At 35.4% G+C, this 27,250-nt stretch overlaps 1 protein-coding gene across 10 annotated transcripts in view; it reads right to left on the minus strand.

Moving 5' to 3' along the window:
* Ctnna3 (catenin alpha 3) overlaps positions 1-27,250 on the minus strand; it is a 1,637,747-nt gene that overhangs the window by 1,428,097 nt on the left and 182,400 nt on the right. For all 10 annotated transcript variants that reach the window (XM_063239556.1, XM_063239557.1, XM_063239560.1 and 7 more), the window contains 2 exons: positions 22,987-23,153; positions 11,599-11,718 (listed from right to left, as the gene is read on the minus strand). In XM_063239556.1, coding sequence (XP_063095626.1) covers positions 11,599-11,718; positions 22,987-23,153 — 287 coding nt within the window. The remainder of the gene's footprint in view (positions 1-11,598; positions 11,719-22,986; positions 23,154-27,250) is intronic.

The following is a 27,250-nucleotide window of genomic DNA, read 5'->3' on the forward strand; positions in this document are numbered from 1 at the left end:
AAGGGAGATAAGATGGTGACTGAAAGCAACAAATTTTCCCTTAAAAAATGAATAAGTTCTGGGGTCAAAAGAATACATGATGACTATAGTTAACAACCTTGTATACCTGAAATTTCTGAAAGATCTTATATACTCTCACCACAAAAAATAACTGTATGAGTGGATGGATATATTAATTAGATTTGTTTTGGTAATCATTTTACAACATATATGTACATTAAAATCACATTATGTACTTTGAGTACACATAACATATTTGTCAATTATATAGTACATCAATAAAGCTGCAAAAAATTTTAAACTATAAAATTTGTGATAAAGGTTATTATAGCAAGAAAGTTTTATGATTTAGATTTGGTTTTTTTCTCCCAAGGGTTCATGTGTTGAAGGATTGGTCCTCAGTGTGGTGCTGACACAGGACAGGACTTTTAAGAGGTGCAACCTAGTAGAAGGTGTTTGCATCACTGGGGCATTTTCCTTGAAAATCTACAAGGCAGAATAGAGAAAATATTTTCAGAGTTAACTTTTTAGGACTTTTATTTCTCCTCAATATCAATATTTATTAAGAAACTTATGGAGTTAGGTATGTCAGTGTAAAACATGCACCGTAAGTATCACATTGATACAAACACTGAAGTTGTTTACCATTTCTGAAACTCCTATTAGCATTGTAAATTTTGAAACAACCCATAATAAAGTATTAACTATTTCAATAAACATTCCCCACTATAAAGCAGTTCTAAGCTGCCTAAAAGGCAAACTATCCTACAGCAAACAACCTTGTAAAAATTAATAAATCTTTTTCTGGCACATGAAAAACTGCTAGTATGTACTATATCCAACAATTTCCTGTCTAAGTGTCACCAATAAACTGAACTCCAGAGACAACAGATGGATGGAAACAGAATAGAAAACCTTAGGACTTCAAATATGTCTCTATAATGTTTTACTTTAGTAATTTAATAAAAGACACCTACTTGTCATGATCATTAACTATCCAAAAGGGAAATCAAATTTTAGAAGGAGAACAAATGTGTAATAATGCATCATTTTAATTGTCTGTTTTTAAATAAAGGGCTAGGTTCTTACATAAAACTCCCTAATGGTTTAACTATAAGCAGGGAAAAAAATCACCGTATAAGACCTGCAGTTTATGAAGTAGTGAAAATGGTTAGATGCCTATTGCAATGAATTGTAAATAAGGAAATGTGAGTATTAACTCAAAATCTGCTGTTATCTCAGAACATCTAAATTGTTCTCTATCAGACAACTGGAAAAATCTAACATCATCTTTGCTTTTTTCCTTTACAATAAACAACAATATAAAATTTTTTAAAAAGTAGAATTGTATTTGCGATGGATAAAATAAAATATGTCTGGGTTGGTTTGAGATTTGGTGTAGCAGTGCTCCATAATTCAACATTTTTAATATCTGTGCAATGTTTAAATTATGCCTGAAACATTTTGAGATCTTCAGAAACAGATTTGTAAATGGCATAAATAAACATTTTACTTGACTTGGTAAATAAGAAACAAAATATCATCTAAGATGAATATTTTAATATGGCAGTCTTTGGTTCACTTGTTCTTAAAAGGAATAATTCAATCAGAATTCTTTTAAGAGAGCTAGATTAATTACAAAAATGAGGAAGGGAAGGATCCTCTTCCAAATGAATAGTTAACATAATTCACCTAACGAAGGCCACTGATGTGAATCTATTTCTTATAAAACCATTATTCTAGAAGCTTAACATTGCCCCTTTGCACCCAATCAGCCTAGGTCCCAATTACATTCTTTCTTAGACTATATCTAAACAACTCCAAATGCACACATTTCTTATTTTTAAAGGTCTTAAATAAAATATATTTACAACCTCCATTTTAATGTTAATCCCAATAGGAAGTTAGTTCTATTTTACATCACAGATTGTATTAGTCATCTTTCTCATCACTAACACCCCAACACCTACAAGTATCAGAAAAGAGATTTAATTTGGCTCATGTTTGGGGGAATTCAATCCATGACCACCCAGCTTTGAGACAGAGAGGTAGAAGGGTGTGGCAGAGAAAGTTGCTCAACCCATGGCAGAAAGAAAAAGGAAAAGCCAGGCACAAGAATATACCCTTCCAGGTCACCAGTGACCCATCTCCAATCAGGCCCTCCCTCCTTCCACCACAACAGCTATGAATCCATCAATGGATTAATGCACTGTTGATCATAGCACCTCCATGATCCAATCACCTTTTAAAAGACTCACTTCTGAACACATGAGTCTTTGGGGATGTTATAAGTCTAAACTGTAACACAGATAAATGACTCTCAGCACAAGATCATTACATATTTCCATGTCTTAGCTGATCCATGACATTTTGCTTACTATAAATGGTTACATGGTTGAAGATTATTCCTGATTTATCAATTTCTTCTTCTCTGTGTGCTATAGAACACCAACAAGCAACCTAGAACAATGTAGTTTTGTGTCCCTAATCATTATTTTCACAGGATCTCTACATTGTTGTCTCTCCTCAGAATTATGTTGTTATTTTTGCTCAAAACTATGTCTCACTTTGTTGCATAGGAGTAACTGAGATTTTAGGCATATTCCACCATGCTCAGTCATCAGAGTTCTTGAGTTCTAGAGTAAGCCCACAATTATTTTGTGTGACTGGTCATTCATTCATACATCTGGGATTTTCTCTTTCCTTTTTTAATGTAAAATATTTAACTGACAAAGATCAACTATATTTAAGGTAAATAATATGATGAGTTGAGATATATATGCATTTATTATATTTATTACTATAAATTAATACTATCCATCACCACACATGTACATTAGATACCTAGACTATACTTATAACTAACAGTTGTACCTTTGACCAACATCTCCCTCATTTCCCCATCCCCTAGTTCCTGCACAATTCACTTCTACTTTCTGCTCCTGTAAATTTGATTCTTTTAGATTCCACATACAAGTCAGATCACATAATATTTATGTTTCTCTAATTTATTCCACTTAACATAATATCCTCTAGGTTCACTGATATAGTCACAAGTAGAAGAATTTCCTTCTTAGCTGAATATACCCATATATATATATATATATATATATATATATATATGATATGTTATCTTCTTTATTTTTAATTTTTACTAGTAGATGTTTACAGAACACAATGATTACACTCATAGTGGGGAGCTAACACATATACATAACAGCTTGTAATTCCTTTTTCATCCATTTCCCTACCCTCCCTCCACCTTTTGACCTCCTTCCCTTTTGGAAAAGATATATCTCCTTGTTTCATAATTTTTATTTTGTTCTTTATTTATATTTTGGGTTTATTATATAGTAGAAGTTGTAATATGTAAGCTTGTGTGTCTGACTTATTTCACTCAACATTATGGACCCAATGTGTGTCTATTTTCCTATGAATAACTCAAGTTTATCCTTCTTTAAAACAATAAGGTTACCAGTCTACAAAGTATTACTCATTCATCTGGTGACAGAGTTATCAAAAAGGGGTAACTCATCCAGTTCAGTAAATGAGAAAATAAATAAATAAAACCAGTTGTTCACTTCAGAACACCATCACTATTGATCATATTGTACTGAACAATACCACAAATCAGCACTAAAGGAATTTGAGCACATAGGACATAATTATTATATGAGTTGGAATTTGGCCAAGTTATTGGATCTAAGACCCATTTCCCCCATGTATTGCCATGGAACAAGAGCTTAGACTATATTTCACTGTCCATCAAGAGACCTTACAGTGAAAACATATTGGAACCAAATGTCACAACTCCCTTCTTGAGAGATATGCTCTTTCTGTAATACACATCCCCATCCATTAGACTACACAAGTGCAAAACCATCCATTCTATATGTGCTTAACAGTGCTGGGCCTGACTAGTGTATGCAGTATAAAAATACATAAATAGAAATTGTGGAAATTAGAAATCACTTAGGAAAATGGTTTATGAAAACATAATATTAGGATAGCTACTTAGTAAAAGCACATCAGGTAGTTGCTAAGCCCTTTATATGCCTTATAGGACTCACTTTACATATTATTTTCCCATCTACTTTAAATGTTATTTTGTTTTAAAAGAAGAAACTTGGGCATCCAAAGTAACTCAAATAGTCTAGCTAGGTATGGATAACTACAAAGCCCACACTAGATCTGCTGTACTATATGAATTCTCAACAACTGTGTGACCAATCAGATGCTAAACTGTATGACCCAGAGAAAAGCTAAGTGGCAAAGAAGAGAGTTTACATACCGACTAAAGGTCATAAGATGAGGTGTCATGAGGGAGGCAAGACTTCGGCTGGTCTTTCAAGAATGGTGTAGTTAAATAAGCAAATATAAAGAGGCCATATATTCTAAATGTCAAGTTGTATGAGCCTGTGCAAAGGTCACAAGACAAGAATAACATTCCATGACAAGAAACAAAAATAGGTAGTATGTGATGTGTTGCCACACTGGAATGTATATGAAGTACAGTATTTTAATTTCATAATATGCAAATATGCTCTAGTCTCTATAGTGTTCAACTCAGTAATATTAACTTCAGTTTATTCCAAAAAGCTTTCAAAGACTCTGGAAACAGGATGTGTTTAATAATGTTACTATAAGTATTAAGGATAGAAGAAGAGAAGAAGGAATCAAATTAGAATCTAAATTATCAAACCTTATTTTATTTTACTCTATAAAACCAAAGCCCAGGAAAATCTCTTGAATTATAACTTTTCAGATTAATACACAAACTGGGATCTTCTTCTTTTTTTTTTTTTTTTTTTTTTTTTTTGTCTTTTTCGTTTTTACCGGTACCAGGGATCGAACTCACGACTGCCTGCTTGCAAGGCAGGCGCTTATGCCGCTGAGCTAAATCCCCAGCCCCTGGGATCTTCTTAATAACTTTTCAGATTAATACATAAACTGGGATCTTCTTAGTAATGTAATTTGTGATTTTCATTCCTATGGAGCTTTAAGAGCATTCCTATGGAGTTTTAAGAGCATAAAAACCAAACAGTTCAAGTAGATAACTTTCAGGATTTTATTTCCAGCTAGAACTGAAAGAATCTTCAGATTTTCAGGTCAAATCTGCTTTGTCATTCATTTCCTTCAGGATAGCTCATCTTCGGTGTACCCACCATCTTATCTAGCATAACCACTTATCTTTTTTCAACAAAAGCTATTTTTATCATTAACTTTTTGAAAGTAAAAAAACGTAATGATGTACATTCCCTAACCCAAAGAATAGCTAACGTACAAGCACTTGGTCTTTTCAAATAATAACTGAATTCATACTTAGGAGAGAGAGTGCAGTAACTTTTCAAAAAAGAAAAGTAAAAACATAAAACAAAGTAATCCAAAGTGCTGAGAAAAAAAAGCTCTCAAAAATGACATTGAGAAAACTATAGAAAAAGACAAATAAAATCTAATAAATAAGTCCAACAAAGTGATATAGCTGATTCACTGGACATTCACAATCCAGAACTAGGTTAACATTGATATTTTCTTTTTGTTTAAAGATATGCATAGAAGAATGAAATGTGGTAAGAAAAGCCAAAATAATATATAGATCCAGGAGCAATTTTATATACAGGAAGCTAAGACCTAAATCCTTCTGAACCTTAAAAGTGAAGCAAAAACATGTTGATTTTAACTGCCCATATTCCAAGGCAAAAACATTTGATGTGCTTCTTTGTCCCTAGCAATACCACCACCAATAGTGTTTATGAAACATTTCCCACAAGTTCGATATTGTGAAACAGGACAAAATATAGCACTGAAGATGAGTAAGGACAAGACCCTGTCCTTATGCAGCTTACATTTTACCACAACAAATAATGATAAATATAGTTGGACCAGCAACAAACTAAGATTAATTCTCTGATACAAAAAAATTCTGCCTTCTAGCAAGAAAGATTTCTTGCTGAATTAACAATTTTATAGAGCCCTGAATCTTTTCCAGTAGGAGAAAAAACAGTTCCTTACTAGTTTTGGAGTTTTAAAGAAAAAGAATGAGAGACAAAATACAAATCCCACTAAGTCAAAAACAGCAGATGTTCTGACCCTTTGGACCTTGCATACGTGGCACTCTAAGTTTGAAGTCAGTGATTTAGGTCTTAAAACTCAGTTTCATGCCTTATTAGAGGAGTTACTTAACTTTCATAATAATTCTCATCTGTAAAATGGTGTTAATCAAACCAACCTTACTTCCTACTAGAATATTTAGTAATTTAATTCATGAAAGTTTTAGTCATTCTATGTGACAGTTGTCACTTAATAAAGAGCATATATGATTTATATATATATAAGTAATGACACTTTGCTTGTCCATCCTTTTCTCATGTACATATATTTCATCTATCTTCAATGCCATTTTCCCAGAGCTTGCCCCCTCTGCCCTGAAACATTCACCTTCTTCCAAACACACCATTAGCTAATGTAAGAATCTAATCACTGAAAACGTGCTAATGAAAAAGGATAAGAAAAAAGGACAGTGACTATTGCCTGCCAACTCAAATACCCTTTAGTGGTAAAACTGTGATACTGGAAATAAAACTACTAAAAATTGCATAGGCCACAGCAATGACTCGTGGCATAAACTTATTAGTATTGACATCTGGGAACGTACTACAGTAGTTCTCGGCTACTATGAATACCTATATTATGTATCTAATACCTCAACCAGCCTTAATTTAACAAAATAAATAAAACTTAAAGGCATATTGAAGCATCTAGGAAGATGGCAGAACAGTAAGCAGCAGAGTAAATAGCCTCTCTGAGAGAAACAGTCCAGATGCTGGAATACAGCTTTCTGGAGAAGACAAGAAGGAAAGAAGTGGGTCCCCCCAACCCAGGAAGAAACTAAAGTGAGAACTGAAGCCCACTTAAAGAAAAAGAAAAACTTAGAAGCGGTAGCTGGTGGCACTTTCACCAGAGCTAGAACCACCATGCCAGAAGCGCTGTTGAAACCTGGAGACCCATTGGTGAAGCTTGTGGCTAGCAAACCCAAAGGTCTTGGCGGGGAGACGTGGTGGTGGAGGGGAGCAGCAAACCAGAGAACTTCACTGGCTGGCGGTGAGTGTGTGGGACTCAGTTCTCCTGCGGGAGTGGGAGATTGGCCAGGCACCATTTTGGAGTTGAGCAGGATAAGCCCGGAGACAGAACTGCAGCCAGCTTTGTTCAGCCACTGCTAGCTCAGAGCAGTCTGGTGGGAATTGCTTGGACTCAGTCCCACCCCTCTACGCAGCCCAATAGCCACTGCCCAGGTTTCCCTAAAGCTATCCCTAACCAACCGCACCCACCCAGTGCATACTAACAGGGTGAAGACTCCCTAGGGTTACCCAGCTCAGAAGGGAGGGGCCAGCCTGTCCTGCCCCTGCTACACTCCAGCAGCCACCAGAAGACTGGGGAAAGCAGCAAACAGCAGAAATACCTAGTCAATACACTTCAAAGTATTATAACCAATATAGGAATTGCCAAGGACCCCACTACCCACTTGTTTGGAAGAAACCGGGAACATGACAAGAAGCAGCAGCAAAAGGCAGTCTCTGGCCTCCAACCCAAGCAGTACTGGTCCAGGAGAGTTTAAGATCATTGCTCTCAGTGGTTAAGTGCTCACCCAACTTCCACTCACAATAGACTAGGCTTAGGAGGTTTCGCAGGCTGGACTAGAACACTCCCAGTGACCTTCTTCAATCAGGGGAGCTGAGAGCACTCGGGTGAATTCCAGAACATCAGTGCTAGCCCAGGAAGAGCTTTGGACAATCACCCACAGTGGTGAGGAGCCCTCCCAGCTTCCTGAAATACTGGAGGTGGCACGGGAGGACCTGCAGGCCTGAGTGGGCCACGCTCAGCAACCACCATTCAGTCCCAGGAGCCAGGGGCATAGGAGGTGATGTCCAAAACACCCAGGGGAAGCTTTAGAACATCACTTGAAACACGGAAAAATAGTAAAATGACAAGACAAAAGACCAAAATTCAATCTCAAACCTCCAGCCCATCCCAAGAAAGCCTAGGAGTGATATACATAGAAGGAAATATATGCCATACACCTGAAATATGTGAAATAATAGCAACTGAAATAAAGAAACAAATCCAAGAAGCTTTCAAGGAATTCAAATTAGATATAATCTCCCAGGTAAAAGAAGAAATGATAAAAGTAATGAAAGAAATGCTGAACTCATCTAAAGAAGACACAGTTAAAAAATTAGAGAAACAAACAAACAAACAAAAAAGATAGAACCCCTGTGTGAACAATATAAGAAACAAACAGAACTCAGCTACAAAGAATGATCACATTGAGATATTTATAAATAAATGGACACAGCTTTAGACCATACTCATAAGTGAAGTAAATCAAACTCACATGTATAAATACTGTGTAGTCTCCCTAGTGTAACAAATGGTAAGAGTACATAAGATTTTATGGTAATCATGATTCCCCATTACATTGCTTTGAAGCCTTCTAATGTTTTCATTCATTAGTTGGAATGGTTTTATTCTGTTTTGTTTGAGTTTATTATGTGTGATGGTATGAACATCTATTTTGAAGAAAACAAGACATTATAATAGCAATTGCTGATTTAATATCATCTTGCTTTTAAGCCCTACCATGCTTTTGTTCTTCTGTTTCCATTGGTTCTATCATGTTGTATCTTATTGGATTTTAATATGTGTGATAGTATAAACAAATTTTTATGGAAAAGGAGATAGCATAGTAGCCATTGGTTGTTTTCAGTTATTTGGTTCTGAATGCCCTGTAATACTTTCATTCTCTTGAGTGGTTTTATATTATTTTGTTATGTTTGATACTATTGTATGTGAAGGTATGCTCAACTATTTCAAAGAAAGAGACATTATGGTAGCTACTATTAGTATCGGGTTGTCTTATGGTAAAGTATTGTGTTGCATACATTGTTCTATTCTGATCTGCTTTGTTCTGTCCTCTTTTGTCTTAATCTCTTTAAAACAAAAAAATAATAAGACTGTCAGAAAAGAAACAGATCACCTATAAAGAAAAACCCATCAGAATCATGACAGACTTCTCAATACAAACCATCAAATCAAGAAGAGCTTGGAGTGAAGTATTCCAAGTCCTGAAAGAAAATAACCTCCCACCCTGATTGATGTATCCTGAAAAACCGTATCTCAGAATTAAAGGAAAAACAAGATATTTCCATGACAAAGAGGAACTGGGGGAGCTCATGACCACCAAAACAACCCTTAAAAAAGTACTGAAGGACATTCTAGAGAGAGAGAGTAAAAAGACCATGCTTTCAGGAACAGTGGCAGAGGGGGCTCACTGAACGGGACAGACAGTGGAATGAAGGGGAAAAGTAGACAACTAACGGGCAGAAAAATTGCATGGCGGAGATGAGGCAAATAAGGTTTGCTATAATCACTAATACGGATGGCCTCTATTCACCAATAAAAAGAAACACAGGCAGAGAGGATCAGAAGACAGGGTCTATCAGTATGCTCTATATAAGAAATACAATTAACCCACAAGAGGGTTTATAGGCTGAAAGTCAAAGATAAGAAAACAATGCTCTGTGTGACAGGGAGCCAGATAAAACTGGGCGTAGCTGGCCCATCAGCTTCAGAATGGCTAAAAAGCCATAATACTTTTATACAATGGAAAACTACTCAGCTCTAAAGAAAGAAAACCTTGAGGCTCTTGTAGGTAAATGGATACAACTTGAGATCAGACTCAGGGGTAAAAAGGTTCAGAATCACTTAGGTGAATATTGGGCTGCCTCCCTAATCTAAAAACTAAAGGAGTTAGTGGGGTGCAAAATGTACAATGCACCCTGTGAAAGTGAAAGGGGAGGAATTGTCTAAAAAGGGAAGGCAGTGGCCATTGTTAATATTTTATCATGATTTGAAACCCATATTGTTTTCATTACTCTATCCAGTTTGGTTTTAATCTGCTCCAGTTTGTCTACTTATATTAGATTTGATGGCATGGACAGCTATTCCAAAGACAGCAGGATATATCATGGTACCCATTTTTTTTTACTTCCTGTTAACTTGATTTGAAGCCCTGTATTGCTTTCACTGTCTTGTTTGGACTTATTTTATTCTATTCTGTTTGTTTGATAGTATCAAGTCTGAGGATGTAGGCAACTACTTTGAAGACAATAAGATTCACTATGATACTCATTCTGGTTTGACTATTGTTATCTTATGAAGTCCTGTAATGTCTCCAATGTTTCAGTTTTATTGATTTTGTTTTGTACTGTTTTGTTCAATTTATACTTGATGATATGAGCAATTCTTCTGAAGGTAGCAAGAGGCATTATCGTAACAATTGTTACCATACAATTGTTGATCACCTTGTATTCTTTTATATCATGTCCTATGTCCATCAACAAAAAAAAAAGGATATTGAGCTCTTTTCACATAAATTAAAGTATATGTAGGAGTGATCCATGTGTCCTGAGACACTCTATAAAAGAAATACTACCTCTAGGAAAACAGGGTCAACAGAAAGATGAAATGTCCATACAAGATCTGAGATAGAGCAAGAACCTAGAATCCAAATTCTTCTTTGGCCAATATTTCTAAGCTATATCAAGTTGACTTAAGAAAGCTTATCTAAACATAGAAAGTACTGCTTTTTAAAACCCCATCCAAAAGATCCCAAATTTATAAATTAAGCAATGGCAACAATGTCACACCAACAGGAAAGACACTTAAGTGAAGGATTTGGTGCCTGACCATGCAACTCGGCTATTCAGTCATTTTTCTAAATGTCATCTATCATTGGGCACATTCCCAAATCTCATGCAACGGAATTTAAATGTCTAACGGGCTTTTCCCATCATAACAAACACCCAACCAAAGTAAAAGCTTGACAACCCTGACCCCTAGTGGCTGCAAAAAAAACCTAGAAACATTCTACTTAAGATAGTACCTCCAAAATACAAGGAATTTAATTATGAATACCTTTTAAGTACCAGTTCCAAAACCAACCATGTAAAAGTTTATTTTTGCTCTGGATTTATTTTAGACCCTTTATTCAAGGAGTTTAAAAGATATAGATAGGCTACATACATTTTCCGTTACCCCTCCACATTTAGCAATTTTTACTCATTTTCAAAGAGGAAAACAGAAAACTAAATGTCAATGCATATTTTGACAGACTTATGACTGTTTTACTTAAATTTTGTATATATATCTACAAACCTTTAGCTAGTCTTTGTGTGATTTTTCTCCTTAGGTATCCCATCAAATATAAAAGTCACCTGACCAACACATCACAGAGGTTCTCTATTGCCATGAGTCATCATTAGTAAAAGAGTAGTTGGACCAGCACAAAACAGCAGGTGTTTTCTTTAAAAGAGGTATAAGGACACATGTGGAAACCCTTAAAGTACACATCTAAAAGCAAAGTCCACACTGAACACTGCAGGAAGCCTTATGAACACAGCAGATCAGTTCAGAGCAAGCTATTTCTGCCCTAACCATTAGAAGATAAGTCTCTGCAGACCCTCCTGCACCTCTGATAGGCAGGACAGCAGGAAGCCTAAAATGCTCATCCCTTCCACCAAGGAGAGTGCTGACTCCTACCTGCTGACGTTTGAAGGCTAAATAATCTAGATTTTCCAACTCCTTCCCAAGCTTCTGGTAGGCTTTCTGGAGGTCAGACTTGTTGGAAACATTCTTAAAAGACTCAAACGTTCTTTGAAACTGAAAACAAAAATAAAAACAGATCATTAGATAATAGTATATTTTTCTCAAATTCCCTGCTAGCAAACCCAGAGGGAAAAAAATCAAGAATGAGCCTTGGTTTCTCCCCTCCATGATACAGAGATTTAAAAATGCTAGCTAATTATCTTTCAAGGAAATAATTAGGGACATTACAAAAATAAATATATCCTAATTACAACCAATTGGATTTGATGAAACAACTCTAAGAAAGACAGCATACTTCATTTTCAAAAACTAATACATTTCATGTTTTAGGATATCCTTTTAAATAAAAGTATTAAAATAAATGTATAATTTCAAAAAATAATAAGGAAATCAAAGGAGCACTCATACTCCAGTCACAAATTTATGAAAAGGTAGCTACAAGCATAATATTTTGCTGTAATGGCACAGGTCTGGCTTGCCTCTGTAGAAAATGTATGGGGAATAGGTCACCCAGAAAAGTTTGGAAAGGTAGATCCCTCAGAGCAGTATTTTAGAAAAAAGGAAGGAAAGACATTTCCTAACATTTTAATCATCAAAATATACGTGGCATATTCAGCAAACATTTATTCATGTCTGCTCCATAACACAGATGAGTTATGAAATCAATTCTGCTGAATTGGAATGTTCCTGTTCGTTTTTAAGTCAGACACTAGATAAATACAAAAATGATAAAGTACAGTACATCATGGAATATAGTCTGTACTAATAAGTAAAAGAAGCTCACAAGAAATTAAATTCTTGGTGTATTTTAGTAAATCAGAACATTTGAAGAGTTAGCGCTTGAAAATGTCATGTAACATAATTTTTAAGACATTTGCATTGACTCCCTCTGTGTCATTTATTTCCTAAATTCTTTTTACTCTGTGGCATTACATTTCTACAGATAGAGACTTCACCACCTTTAATACACCAGAATACCCCTGTGACCATGATGCCAGGAGATAGGCTAATAAGGTTTTATAGAATATAATTAAGTTTCCAAGGAAATGACTCTTACTGTATCAAACTCTATGAAATAAGTCATATTAGAGAGCCATTCTACTGAATTACATCCTCAATTCCACGAAAGCAACATGTTTATCTCAATCCAAGGTGACAGAGGAAAAAGAAATGGGAAATAATAGAGCTAAACTATGGCAAGACAGCAAATTAAATTCAACAAATAGTCATTTAGAACTACTATGCTGAAGGCACCTTGAATATAAAACTTGTCTTGCCCTAAAGGAACTTACAGATTATGGAACAAACTAGACACGAAATGGGAAGGACACCAACATGTCCAGCCCAAGGTACTTTATGCTTTCAGCTGAATTCTCACAAGAACCACGAGTCCCTATTGCTATTCACATTTTACAAATGAGTAAACTGAGACTCAGAACATTTGGTTAAAGTAGTGTATTACTGTAATATTACCATTTACTCAAACACAAGGCAATCAGTAAAGAGTACAAAAATGAGATAAAATAAACATGCAGTGAAAATTCAACAATCTCACTGATATTGACGGAGGGACTTAGGTCATACAGAAGACATGAGGGAATCTGAGTTGGACAATAAGACTGGGGATTTAGCTCAGTGTCATAAGCCAGGCAAATGCAGGGTCGTGAGTTCAATCCCTGGTACAAAAAAAAAAAAAATGAGTGGACCACAAAGAAAACTTTCCAAAGACCTGTTGGAGTCCACTACGAAGCAGCTCTGAGCAGGATTTAAATTTTACTAATTGGCTTTCTATGTTTATCTTTGAGTCTGCCCTAGGCCTCGGCCCCTTACCTGGTAATAGGAGCTGATTCATAGTAAGTGAACCTCTATGAATCACTGGTCCTGGCTGAGGCCTGTAGTGGCCTGTGAGGCCAGAGATACCTCAAAGGGCAAGATAAGGCCACAGCTGCGGACCCTCTGGCTCCAACCCCAATTAACAAGGTAGAGACTGCAGCTGCAAAGATTATTCCTACAGTTTCACTTCTACCATGTCTTCATGATAAGCCAGTCCTACTAATTCACTTGATTCATGACTTGGAGACGTCTTTTTGAAGTGACTCCCAAGGTCCTGTGTTGCCTGCACTTTCCTCAGTTTCTCTGCCCTTTGTCCTTGGGCCTAATATAAACGGACTGATCCAGAGAATCTTTTGTCTTTACCCTCAAAGTCTCGAGCTTAATTAAATGGTTTTGACCCTCCTGGAGCCCTAAAAATCATACAGTTTGTCTGTTTTTATTTAACCTCTGCCGTACACTCGTTTGGGAGATCAGGGATCTAGGACAGGAAGCAAGCACCTCCCCTCCCTGGTAAGCAGCAGCAGTATGGCCCACTGCAGCCCTTCCAGGGGGAGAACCAGCAGTGTCTCCTGAGATCCGCACCATGTTGGAACTTAGGACTCTGGGAAGCCAAGCAAGCACCTCCCCTCCATGGTAAGCGGCAGCAGTGTGGTCCACTGCAGCCCTTCCAGGGGGAAAACCAGCAGCAGCTCCTGAGATCCACGCCATGTTGGAACTGAGGACACTGTGAAAACAAATGACCATTCTGCCTCCCTGCTTAGCAATAGTGAACCTACTGCTACATGGCCTAGAGTCAAATATCCCACTTCCGGTATCCTCCTCCTCCTCCCCGCCCATTAGCAAGTGGGAACCAGAAATCTGAGCATCTCCTGGGAGATTGACCATAGCAAATAAGGGGAACTTCCTTCTACCATTTTCTTTGAAGGCAAATATTTTTATTACTGTTTTGCTATTTTCTGATTAATGGTACTGCTCTATTCAATATTCTGTTTTGATAAGTTCTATAGTGTTCTATATTTCATCTCATTTTAATATACGTGACTGAAAGAACAACTATTATAAAGATAACAAAATATACTGTGATACCTATTACTGTTATCCCGGTAACCTGCTGTGAAGTTCTGTACCAATTTCACTGTACGATCTTAGTTGGCTTTATTCTGACTTGTTCTGTTGTATACTTTCAAAATAATAAATAAATAAATAAATGGACAGAACCCAATACCTATATGTGAATCCATCCCACTTATCAGTTCAAACATCAGCAACATTTGATTATTTTCCTACTTTTGTAATTTAAGCCCTTTTCAACATAATTTGATGACCTTTATTAAATATTTATCATGTTGTATGATCATTTCTGTACCTTGCCTATTTATTGATCCCTTCTTACTACATTCAAATCAAAATAATACTAGATCTAACAACTTAAGTATTTTTATCTATGAATTAATACAAGCTATTTTATCAATTTCATTTAATTCTAAATCAATTTTATTCTCTGTTCCTCCTCTTCTCTAAGAAATATTAGCTCTGCTTAAATATTTCCTCTTCACATTTATTTCTATGCAGTTTACACAATTCCAAATGAAAATTTTAGGAGAAATACACTGGTAAGACTTCAAAATAATAAACACATAAAACCAGTACTTTCATGTAACATGTCCATGAACAAGTGAGAAGGTGGGAAAATTCAGAAATAATACGTCATCTTTGAGAGTGTTTTAACTAAAGGTCATAGTTTGAATAATGTACAGATTTGAGTTTGAACTTTCATTATCAGGATTTAATCTACACGAATACAGCCAGGACTGTGGCAGGTGAAGATTCCCTAACCCTCATTGCCAATGAAAGCCCTGGCTTCCTTTTGTAGTCAGAAGAATTGATTCAAATAAATCCATACCTCCAGCAACCTACTAATTCCACTAATGAAAAAAATCAAGTATTGCTCCAAAACAAGAGATAGATCAATGGTTGTCGCCTTTTCTTATTTAATATTTTTGCATTTATACAAGGTACTGGGTGCTACCTGTAGAAAAAAAAGAAATTCAAGACTTATATGTACAAATGAGGATCCAATAAGTGTCTGAGTGATAGCACTAGATCACTAAGTGTGATCTTAGTTTCCCTAAAATGTCAGTTTAAAGCAATGTCAAAAGATTCTGAAGACTAAAAGTGAAAGAGGGGCCGGGGATTTACCTCAGCGGTGTAAGCACCTGCCTGGCAAGCACAAAGTCAGAGTTTGATCCCCAATACCAAAAGAGAGAGAGAGAGAGAATATACTCAAAAGAATAATACTAGTGCTCTATAAATATTCATGTGTAAAGCTTTTTTTAAAAAGCCAAGCATAAGAAATGGCTAAACTACCTTAATAAATATGGCAACCACAAAGAAAACAAAATGATGTACTATAGAAAAACTCACTTCTTTTTCTAAACTGACTGTCATGCATATATTCCAAATGTACCTACAAAATGATAATACCTCTCATTAGGAAATTTATAGGACTGAAGATGTGGATCGTGAGTTGAATCCACAGCATCAACCTCCAGAGCAGGAAAGTTTACATCTGAATTTGAAAATTAAAACACAGATATATATCTCAAACGAGTTTTCACTATAAAGAGTGATTATGCAAAATAAAAATTAGAAATAGTCCTGTTAAAGGAACACTGGCCTTGAAATGTGCAATATAAAACCTTGTTATGGTATTTAATAACTAAATAATTTTGGGCAATTCTCTACCACTCCAGCTGTGCACTATGTTACCCATAACAAATTGTCTTTGTCAGCTTACTACATAAGGTTGTAAAAATTAGTTGAACAAAAATGAAAGATCACATCATGAAGCAAGCCCTGTCTGGGAATCAGGACCATGCACAGACCACCGCCACACCGGGAACCAGACCCTAGCCCCTCCCGGCAAGCAGGCAGCAAACAAAAGTACCCCACACTTAAGTGACTGGTTGATCTGGAGAAATACAGGCTGTGATAGTAGCTATCAGGTGAAATGCAATTTCAAGGTGAAATGCAATTTCAAGGTGAAATGCCTGCGGTGTTTAGGTGTTTCCCTGACCTTGCAGGTCTAGGGCCAGTGGTCACATCAGCTCAGAGGATAGCAGTACACAATGTGGCATCTAGAAGGATTCTCCTTCAGAGGGTTGTAGATAGTATTGATTCCCTATTGTCTTGTTTTGAAGTCCTATATCATTTTCATTGTTTTGTGGGGTTTGATTTTATTCTTTTTTCTTTTGATTATGTCAAATCCAATGGCATGAACAACTGTTTCAAAGCCAACAAGATATAAAATGGAAATAATTTTGGATTTACTATTGGCTTATTTTGAAGTCCTTTACTGCATTCATTGTTTTATTTTTATTGTTTCTATTCTATTCTGCTCTGTCTGATATTTTTCTGTTTGATTTTTCCAAAAGTATCTGCAGCTACTTTGAAGACATAGAAAGCATTATGGTAACTATGGTTGATTTTGTAATGTTTTAAAGTCCTGTATCACTTATACCGGTTTTATTCTATTTTATTATCCTTGGTTTTATCTTCTTTAAAATGAAATAATAAAAAAATTAAAATTAAAGGAAATCATTCAATAAATATTTATCAACAGAGAGCATGGCAGACTACAAGAAACAGGAAACCAAAAAGGAAACAGTTCTTACCCAAATACAATTTATGATCTAATTTTCTACTTACTGCTTTATAAATTTAAAAATTCCATAAAATTCTGAGACCATTGTCATTAAATTCAAGACACCTTCTGTAGTAAATGTGGACTGGACAAAATTGTTACTCAATAATTGTTGATTGGGCATTACCTCAAGATAATAAGCTAGACAATGTCGGAAACAGTACATTTACATAAATTTTTAATGTTAAAATTATTTCCCAATGCTATTCCTATGAGCAAATCTGGGGAGCACGGAGATGAAAAGTGACATCAAATGGGAAAAATATCCATCAGAGGGGAGTGACAGAAATGTCCTAAAATTATGGTTATGACTGTACAAACCTCTACATTTTCTCAAAAATCACTGAATTATATATTTTAAATAAGTTAATTATAAAGCCTAAAAATCACACTTCAATAAAGCAGTTTTAAAGATCCATCTCATTTTATTAATAAGAATGCATAGGTGGGACCATAAAAGTAAGGTGAAAGAGAACTTACACCATTTCTTGCCTCATAATTATATCTTAATTTTCACAAGATACTTTCAAAGTGTTTTTGTTTTGTTTTTGTTTTTGTCTTGAAGATAGTAAAATACCACAAAACAAGACAGAACAAAGCCAATCAAAACAATGCGGTGAAATTGGTACAGAACTTCAGAGCAGGATAAGAACATATACTATGCTACCTACTACTGTTATTCCAGTATCAGACCCTTTCAGTTTTAACAATAAACTTTAGTTTCCCTATAACTCAAAGAAAGAAGTCAAAGCTCACAGACATTTTACTTTCTCCAAGTCATCCAGCTAATCAACAGCAAAGTCAGGGGTCAAGCAAGTTCCCCCTGATACTGAAAGCCATTTTCTCCTAATATTGTCCTAACTCCTCAAGAAATAAAGAGGTCGAAGCTAACTTTCTCCCAAATGACAATGATTCATATACTATTTAGAATATAGAATATGGAATTCTGAAAAAGAATAAATCATTTAGAGTAGTTGGAAAACTTGAGTAGTGTCAAAAACAGGAAAACTTCAAGTTAAATATTTATAAAAATTAAGAATCAAAAGCTAAGTGCCTCCCATGTATCTAAAATTAAGGAAATATTGAAGTATCATTTTTCTGTTGCCTTTTATCTTTGATTTCAAACTGTTTCCCACAAAAGAAAATAATATTTCCTTAAAACTGACAAGTTAAAAATTCTTAATTATTTAACTATACATTAGCTCAGTGTAGGTGGCAGGACTGGTCCAATTAGGAGTTAGCAGCCCATGTTTGCTCTGCCTGATGACCTGACCCTATGTCCTCATAAGTGCTCACTTTCATTGCATCTCTGAGGGCAGTCTCTATAGGAAATGGATAATTTAATAGATATAAAAAAGCAGGAAATAGTAGGTACAAAATATTATCAAAAGTAAAGTAACATCTCATTCCGCTGACATCTAAAAAGAAATATATTTCAATTGTGATGAAAATTTGTCATTTAGGAAACGTCTCAATAGAAAACATTTTTCACACATTTGTTCACCCTTTGTAATTCTTCCTCTGCAAAATGTCTGTGCATTTCTTTTGCCCACTTCTTGACTGGATCTTTAATTTTAAGTGGTTTAGTTTCTTTGAGTTCTTTGATTATTCTACATAATAGTCCTCTGAGAAACAGCTGGCAAAAAAAATTTTCCCACTCTGTAGGTAATCTCTTCACTTTTCTGATTGATCCTGCTGCTGTACAGAAAATTTTTAGTCTGATATAATTCCATCTGTTGATTCTTATTGCTGTTTCTTGTGCAAGTGAAGTTCTGTTTAGAAAATCCTTTCCTACACTTAATGCTTTCAGGCATTTTGCCTATTTTATCTTTCTTAATGCTTCTGTTTTAATGTTTATACCTTCAACCCTTTCTGACTTTAATTTACTATATAAAGTAAAAAATTAAAATTAAATAAGCCGGGGGCTGGGGATTTAGCTCAGCGGCATAAGCTCCTGCCTTGCAAGCAGGCAGTCATGAGTTCAATCCCCGGTACCGATAAAAAAGGAAAAAGACAAAAAAAAAAATTTAAATAAGCCAAAAAAAGACAAAAGAAAACAATAAGCTAACTAAAGAAAATTTTATAAGAGTAGAAGAATTCTTTGATGCAGTACAATAAAGAAGAAATGCCAAAGGAAAAATGTCAGGGACTTGTATAAGAGTGTTAGGAAAAATAAAGACCCAGAAACGTGTGAAATACAGAAGATAAAACAGGAAGAGAGAAGAATCAGGCCTTTGTCCATTACATTCTAAATAAGGGTAAAAAATAAGAAGGTAGCCAGCTTTTTCAGAAACAAATGTTTGTACCCAGAAAAACAAATCCATATTGTTAAAGCCTTTCACTTAGCCAAAAAAAATTCTATATATATCATTACATGATAAGGTATGTGTGTTACAGCCAAGTACAGAATTCTTTTTAGGAAGAGCACTGTTTATGCTGAGGAAAATACCTTAAGGAGCAATTTAAGGTGAATAATGATGTCCTTAGGGCACAAAGCAGCAGCAGCCAAGTTTGACGGTGGGAAGGTAGCAACTATCTACAGCATTAAAATATTCAAATGAACAAGAATTTATGGGTCTGAAGGGTAAGAAGGAAGAAGAAAAGCAGTGGAGGAGCAATGAGATGAAGGCACTAAAGGGTTTTGAATACTTCTAACATACAAATCAAAGCTGTTTAGGATATATTATTACAGCATAGAAGCACATCTTTCCATCTTCCCATGCTTCTATAGGGTTTTTCAGATTCACATGTATGAGGGCAAGAATAGAGGGAAGAAGAGAATAGGAGGCATGAGAGAGGGTCAGGGTCAAGGGGGAAAGGTCAACTCCTAGTGGTCTAGGTGAACCCAGTGGACAAATAAGAATAGAAAAGCAAGAGCTTGGCATCAGAGGCAACCCTGAGAATATGAGTTCCCAGAAAACTCACAGAAATCTTGAGGTGGACATTACATTTGGCAGGACACGGATTACAGGTACAAACTAATTATTTCTAGAATTTAAGGCCAGGAGATACCAGCAGACAAGTGGCGTTTGATTGTAAGTAAGTGGATTGTGAGTAATCAAAAATGAAGGTCAGGAAAAAAGGGAATAAAAGCAACCAAGCAATGGTCACTTAGAGCTCTTATTGGGTTATTAAGAGTAAGTCACGCCAAACTAACTTCATTTCCTATATAACTAAAGTTACTAGACTGATAAATCCATAATGCCACAGACAATATATCTTCATTTCAAAAATGCCTTTGGGAAAGTGGAAGAGGAAATGAAGAAAAGTTTATATAGTAGCCCAATGAAGCGAGCTAAAAGCTCATTTCAATAACTTTACTCAAAGTCTGTTAATATTTGATTGGTGTTTATTGGAAAGGAAGATATGACACTATTATCAATGTCATTAAACGTTTTTATGAATAACTTGTTCAAAGAATTTTGAAAATGACACAAAGCTAGGAGGAGAAGACAAAATCAGGAGCCAAAAAGATTGTGATGGACTATAACATAAAGTCAGAATTAACAAAATAAAATTCAATGAATATAAATGTAACATCTACCTTTACATATAAAAAGATGAAACTAGTATCACACAAAAAAGACCTGGATGAAGAGCAGTTTGAGTTTACATACTACGTGATTCTGACTTCTCTCAAAATCAGTGTGAACCAAAATACTAATAAGTAATATACTGTTAGGCATCAAACCAGTTATCTGAAAATATTTTGGCATGTTCACATCAGACAATCTGGCTATATTTCAAGATGTTTTGATTTCCATATTTTATAATTTACCTACAATATACAATATGCATAAAAAATATTTCCTGAAGTAATTTACAGGAATTCTACTGCTTGTAATGGCAAATTAATAATTCAGTTCAATCTTTCTGCTGTGGAAAATGAATAAAGTTTGATGAATACTTCATTTTAAAAACGTTAGACCTAAAAACATAGCGAAGAATTTCCTGAGATGAATATAGGAGGCCATGCTCAGCACACAACTCTATCATAGTTTACCACAAATGGCTTCCTTTTCCTTTCTCTCTGATGTGACATCCCTTCCTTTTCACAGATGAAACATCATTGTTTTACAATACATATTTATAAGTAATTTAAATACTCTAGACCAAATTCAGGTACTGAAAAGTCACCAGAAATGTGAGAGAAGATGATTGGATTTTAAATGTCTTCTGACATACATAACTTTTTTAAGTTTGTATAACTTTTTTATAGCCTGTTGTAAGCCCATGAACTTATCTAAACACTGGTTAAAGCTATTTGTAGTTAAACTGTTTTAACTCTTGGTGTGCAAAGTTCCACAAGTATTTTTTCCCCATTCCTGTAAACAAGATTCTTAAATTCATGATACTGCTATTGTGAGCACTGAATTAATGGAGATAATCCAACAGTTTCTAGAACATTATAAAAACTATAATTATTAGCAAGAACTTTTATTACAAAACAGTACTTTTTGTTTGGTTTACCACATCCACTTGCTTAAGTGATGTTGTATACATGACTTAGCTACCGCTGTATCTAGTACTTTCAGGCTCTCAAAATGTTAGTGAAAGTAGTTGTTTTCTTTATATACATTTATCTCCTAATTGACTATGAACATGGAAGCTTTCACTTGCAAAAGTCCTTTATTCCACTCTATCTCAACAACCTAGAGTCTGAAATATAGAAAATATTGGGTCATCAGAACTAGGAATCACCTGCACTCAGTCTTTCATATTCATTTCTTATTTATAGCATTCATGAGTATCTGTGCTCAAATACAAGAAAACTGAGTCTAAGAAATGTTCAGATATTTGTTCCTATTCCACAAATTAATAACCAAGTAATAAGAACAAATAGAATTGCTTTTTACAATAACAAAATTACCAAAGAAAATAAACATCAAAGAACAAAGAGATCATTCTAAATATCAAAATAAATATCAAAACAAGATGTAAAGGAAGTTTAGCTTAACAATTAGATAAAATGATTTTGACAAGAAGGGCAATCTAATAGAGCTACTATTTCTTAATTTAGGAACCAGGTGCTTTTATGAAAACAGATGTGTTTATGGATGCAAGTGTAAAGGACCTCTTTAAAGCAGGAACTTCAGCAGAGTTCCAAGAGATTCTTTGTAACTTTTCTTCTGGATACTATGACTTGGTCAAACTAAATAAATTAAGAAATTTTTTAAAAAGCTTTACTAAAGGTTTCTTTCTGTTTAAACAGATTTGTCTGGCAAAATAAAGCAAGCAAAATATCTTGCTGGGTTGCTTTCCTTCTAGTTAAAATGTATTTTTACTCATTAAATCTATGTATATGTTTTATAATAGCTTACTACAGACTTCACAAACAACTGGTAAAGGTGCACTAATTCTCATTGATCAAGAAGAATTTTCAAAGTGGTGTTCATTTACAAACTAGAATAAACTTCCAAATATCTTAAGTTTTTAAGATCTTTCCTTTCAATCCATTTATATGAACATATTTGTCATATATTTTCTATATATCATTTACTTATATTTATATAGTACATAATAAATTCAAATCAAAAGTCTAGCACTTTCTCTTTGTCAACAAGTTATCTTCTGTTCGTCAATTTCCCACTGACTTTAATACTGCTTCTGGCTTGTCAATCTTTTGAAATATACTTTAATCCTCACAACCCAATCCGGTCAAGCTTCTGATCAGTGACATAAGAAATGATGGTAAGACAGGAATGCACCAGAATTGATGCCAGCTTTGAGGAATGGAATTAGAAGTGAAAACAATACCAAAACAAACTAAGCCATCTTTTACTTACAGATGACACATGCTGCAGCAGACACAAGACATCAATCATGTCCGCGAGAATAAGGAGTCTGGTAACAGCAGCCAACAAGTCCCGGGCAGCTTGAACTACAGCCTCCCTTTTTGGGAGATAACAGGGGTCATCTGTAAATCTCTCAGCTGATATCTTCAGAGCTTCACCTGAAAAACACAGACCCCAGGTTATATGTTAAGTTTAAACTTAACCAATTTACCAGCCAACCTAAGTCTAAGTATATTCCGTGACAAGAATAATATTAAAATAATGTCAGTTGATGCTTGCACATTGTTTCTTGATAAATAGTTCAGGTTCAGTTTGACATTTGTTTTTGATAAATGCTCTGGGCTTTAAGAAGTATGATATCATCTTCCTGTAAGAAAATTGTGCTCAATTGACTAGCAACATCCAGTAAAAACTGCTATCAACATCTGTTTTCTGAATCTCAATTACTGTGAAAGTTTCATTATCAAGACTTCACTCACAAACACTCCAGTTTAAAAAAATAGGACAGATCTTCACTGTTACTTTCTAACTTAATGAATGTTAGAAAAGATCTAGCCTTTAAAATAATGGCAGTTCTCTGATAACAGTATAAAATGAGCAGATTTATTCTACACCAATATAATGAATAAACTGTATCCTGAGTTTAGTCACAGAAATAATTTGTATTACATAACTGTCAGATAAATACCATGTTTACTATTTTAAAGTAATTTTATTTAAAATATTATTACAAAAGTAATGTATCCTCATTTATTCTTAAAAGTTCCTAATTCAAAAGGGCCTAAAAAATTAAAAGTATTGCCAGAGGTTTAGCTCAGTGGCACAAGCATTTGCTTAGCAAGAACAAGGTCATGAGTTTAATCCCTGGTAGCCAAAAAAAAAAAAAAAAAAGGATTTTGGGGCCAGGGATTTAGCTCAGTGGCCAAAGCACCTGCTTGGTAAGTATAAGGTCATAAGCTTGATCCCCAGTGCCCAATAATAATAATAATTAAAAGTATCTTATTTGGTACCAGGAATCAAACACATGACCTTATACTTGCCAGGTAGGCACTGTGCTACTGAGATATATCCCCAGCTAAAAGTATCTTTTTAACTCCATTAAATAACATAATCATAATTACCACATATATTGCTTTAAGTTTTTGAATTTAAAATCATTTATCATAAAAGTAGTATGTACCCATTCCTTTTTAATAATACATCATAGAATATAAAGTAAACATTTTAAAATTCTAATCATAAGATACCAACTATTTATCTCATATATCTGGAATTTTTTCTATCGATGCATGGTAGGTATATACATATGTATGCATATGTAGGTATATACATACACATATTTTATATATAAATGTATATATATACTTCTGTTTAATATAGTTCTTTAAACATTTGCTAGAGAAATAAGACAAGAGAGAAAAATAAAAGGGATATTGATAGAGAAGAAAAAAGTTAAATTATCATTATTTGGTGATCAACTTATACACTACATTAAAGGCCCCAAAAACTCCATCAAAAGGCTCCTAGAACCAATGTTCAAAGTATCAGTGTAGCGGATTCAAAGTCAGTACTCAAAAATCAATAGCATTTCTGTACACCAATAACAAGATTACTGAGAGTTAAAGCTTTGCACTTCCAAATATATAATGAGAATACATCTTGAAGCAAAAATTTAAAACATTAGAAAAACTTTAAATTCTATATTTAAGTAAAGTTCAATGATATACTTCTATTTAAATCGCATAACTCCTAACAAAACATATTACTATCAGTTTTCATATAAAAATGTTGTATGACACATGTATAAATTGCACACCTAAATAAATTTGAATATTAAAGATACTTTTAAAATAGAGCTAAATAACTCTCCAAAATTTCAAAGACAGAGGAATTGTTATTTTAATCACCTAAGAAGGTATCAAGTAATATCACATCATATTTAAACTTGACAATAATTTTAAGATAGTAAGTTAGCTCCTTGTTCCATGGACCTAGGAGACAGCAGATCATCAGCCCCACCCTCCTCCTTGCCCCACAGATCTAGAATTTGGCAGATTGTCGACTTTACCTCTCTTCTTTCTCCATGGATCAAAGAGCCAGCAGATTCATTGGTGACTCTACCCCCCTCCCAAAGACCACAGCAGCCCATGGACAATTCGTGACCCCTACCACCACCTGCAGAACCTTGGTGGGAGCCTCAGTAGGCTTGCAACACTGTGGTGAGTTTCCTTCTCAAATAGAGGACCTCATAGGGTAAACAAGAACAGCAGTGAATTCCTCGCCAGCTGTAGGACCTGAGCAACTCTGGCAAGATTGTGGGTGAGTCCTTCTTCCATACAGAGAACACCAAGTTGGTTGAGGAGAGTGCTGACAAGGCCTCCCCCAACCTGAAGTAAGCAAAAGGGTCTATGAGACACCCAGTGACACAGTAGGGTCCCAGCTGAGGTTCACACTATAGCCACATAGATCTGGTAGCCTGGAGCAGCCAGGAACTAAGGGTTGACTCACACCAATATTCCTAGGTTAGTTAGCCTACAAAGAATATAGGACTCACCCAACAGGCCCTGCAGGAGGAAATCAGATGACTTTATTATGGGACCAAGCAATTGGACAAACATCAACCACACAGTAGGATCCAAAGACACACATGATGGACAGTTGAGACTAGGGGAATTGAAAAGAACAAAATATTAACCCAAGAAGTGAAAATGACAGAATGAAAAAGCAAATGTACTCTTAAATGTTCAGTCCATCAGGAACAAGTGCAGGAGACATCAAAATAGAGGAAATACACTTGAAATTTCTGAAAAGACAGCAAGTGAAATAAAGAAACAAATCCATGAGGAAATAGAGAAAATCAGATTAGAAATAATCTCTCTTATAAAGTAAGAAGTAACCTTAATAAAGGAGTTGCTTAACATAGCTAGAAAAGATATAGATAACAAAGTACAGGAGCATGGGAAGATAATGGAAACCTTGAATGAACAATACAGAAAAGAAGTAGAATGCATAAAACAAGTTCAAAGATATATATCCAGGAAATAAAAATACTATTGAAAGCTGGTGAAACCATTTGAATGAAATTGAGGATAGAATTTTGGGTTGTGAAGCTGTCTTCAAAATCATAGCTAGTGATCATGAAAGGAAAGAACTTTTAAAAATAGCAAAACAGCATGAAATGACAATTCAATAGCTTCAAGACAATGCAAAGAGTGGGTTCCGGTAAAGACGGTGGCTAGATAAGAGTAGATTACAGAAGCTCCCTGAGATAATCAACTTAGATGCCAAAATAACATAGCATGGGGAGCCCTGGACAGAGGGAGATGGATCCTCTCAACCCAGGAAGAAACTAAGGTGAGAAGAACCAACCAAACATGCAGTTCTGACGCTACTATTGGAACAGCTACAGGTTTGGAGCTCCTGCTGCAGTGCCCGAACTCACATGGCTGCGACTTACTGAGCTGTCTGAATTCCCACTGGTTTGACTCACTGGAACCGCAGGTGCACAGAGGTCGGGGGTCAGCAGGCCCAACCCAGAGCCAAGTTGGCAGGGGACCTGCATTGACATGCAATGAGTGCCAAGAATAAAATCCTTCCACAGAAAAGGGTGTCGTTCCAAAGGGACAACATCTTGGAACCTGGCAGGACTGGCAAGAACAAGGAACAGCAGAAGCTTCAGTCAGTTGTTCCCTTCCCAGATGAGACTGGTGGGGTGTGCTTGGCCTGGGTCACATCCTGCCTGAGACCCATTAAGTTGTCCCAAACCAATTCCCTATGCACAGTACACACTAACACAGTGAAGGCCTCCACAGGTTGACTCAGAGGGGAGGACCAGCATTTGCTGCCCCTGTTTGCATCACAATAGCACACTAGAGGGGATCACCTAACCAACACACTCCAGAAGAACCATAGCCAACAAAGAAAGAGACTGGGGCTTCCTCTACATGATTGTATGGAAGAAACAAAAATATGAGGAGAGAAAGCAAGAAGAAAAAGTCCCCAGCCCCCAACCCTGAGAACATTGATCCAGGAAAGGTAAATACAAAGGAGATTGAGGACAGCAAACATGCAATATCAGACACACCACCAGTGGACATAAAGAGATATATGCGGGACCTCATAGAGGAGTTCAAAAGTGAAATATTTAACCAAGTAAAGCAAGATATAAATAGATTAATAAAAGAAATGCTAAGCACCTCTCAAGAAGACACAGATGGAAGAATGGAGGAACACAAAAAAGGAGAGAATTATTTGA

This window comes from Cavia porcellus, unplaced genomic scaffold (genome assembly GCF_034190915.1).
Source record: "Cavia porcellus strain 051 isolate PalLab524CR breed Dunkin Hartley unplaced genomic scaffold, mCavPor4.1 scaffold_28, whole genome shotgun sequence".
Taxonomy (NCBI): domain Eukaryota; kingdom Metazoa; phylum Chordata; class Mammalia; order Rodentia; family Caviidae; genus Cavia; species Cavia porcellus.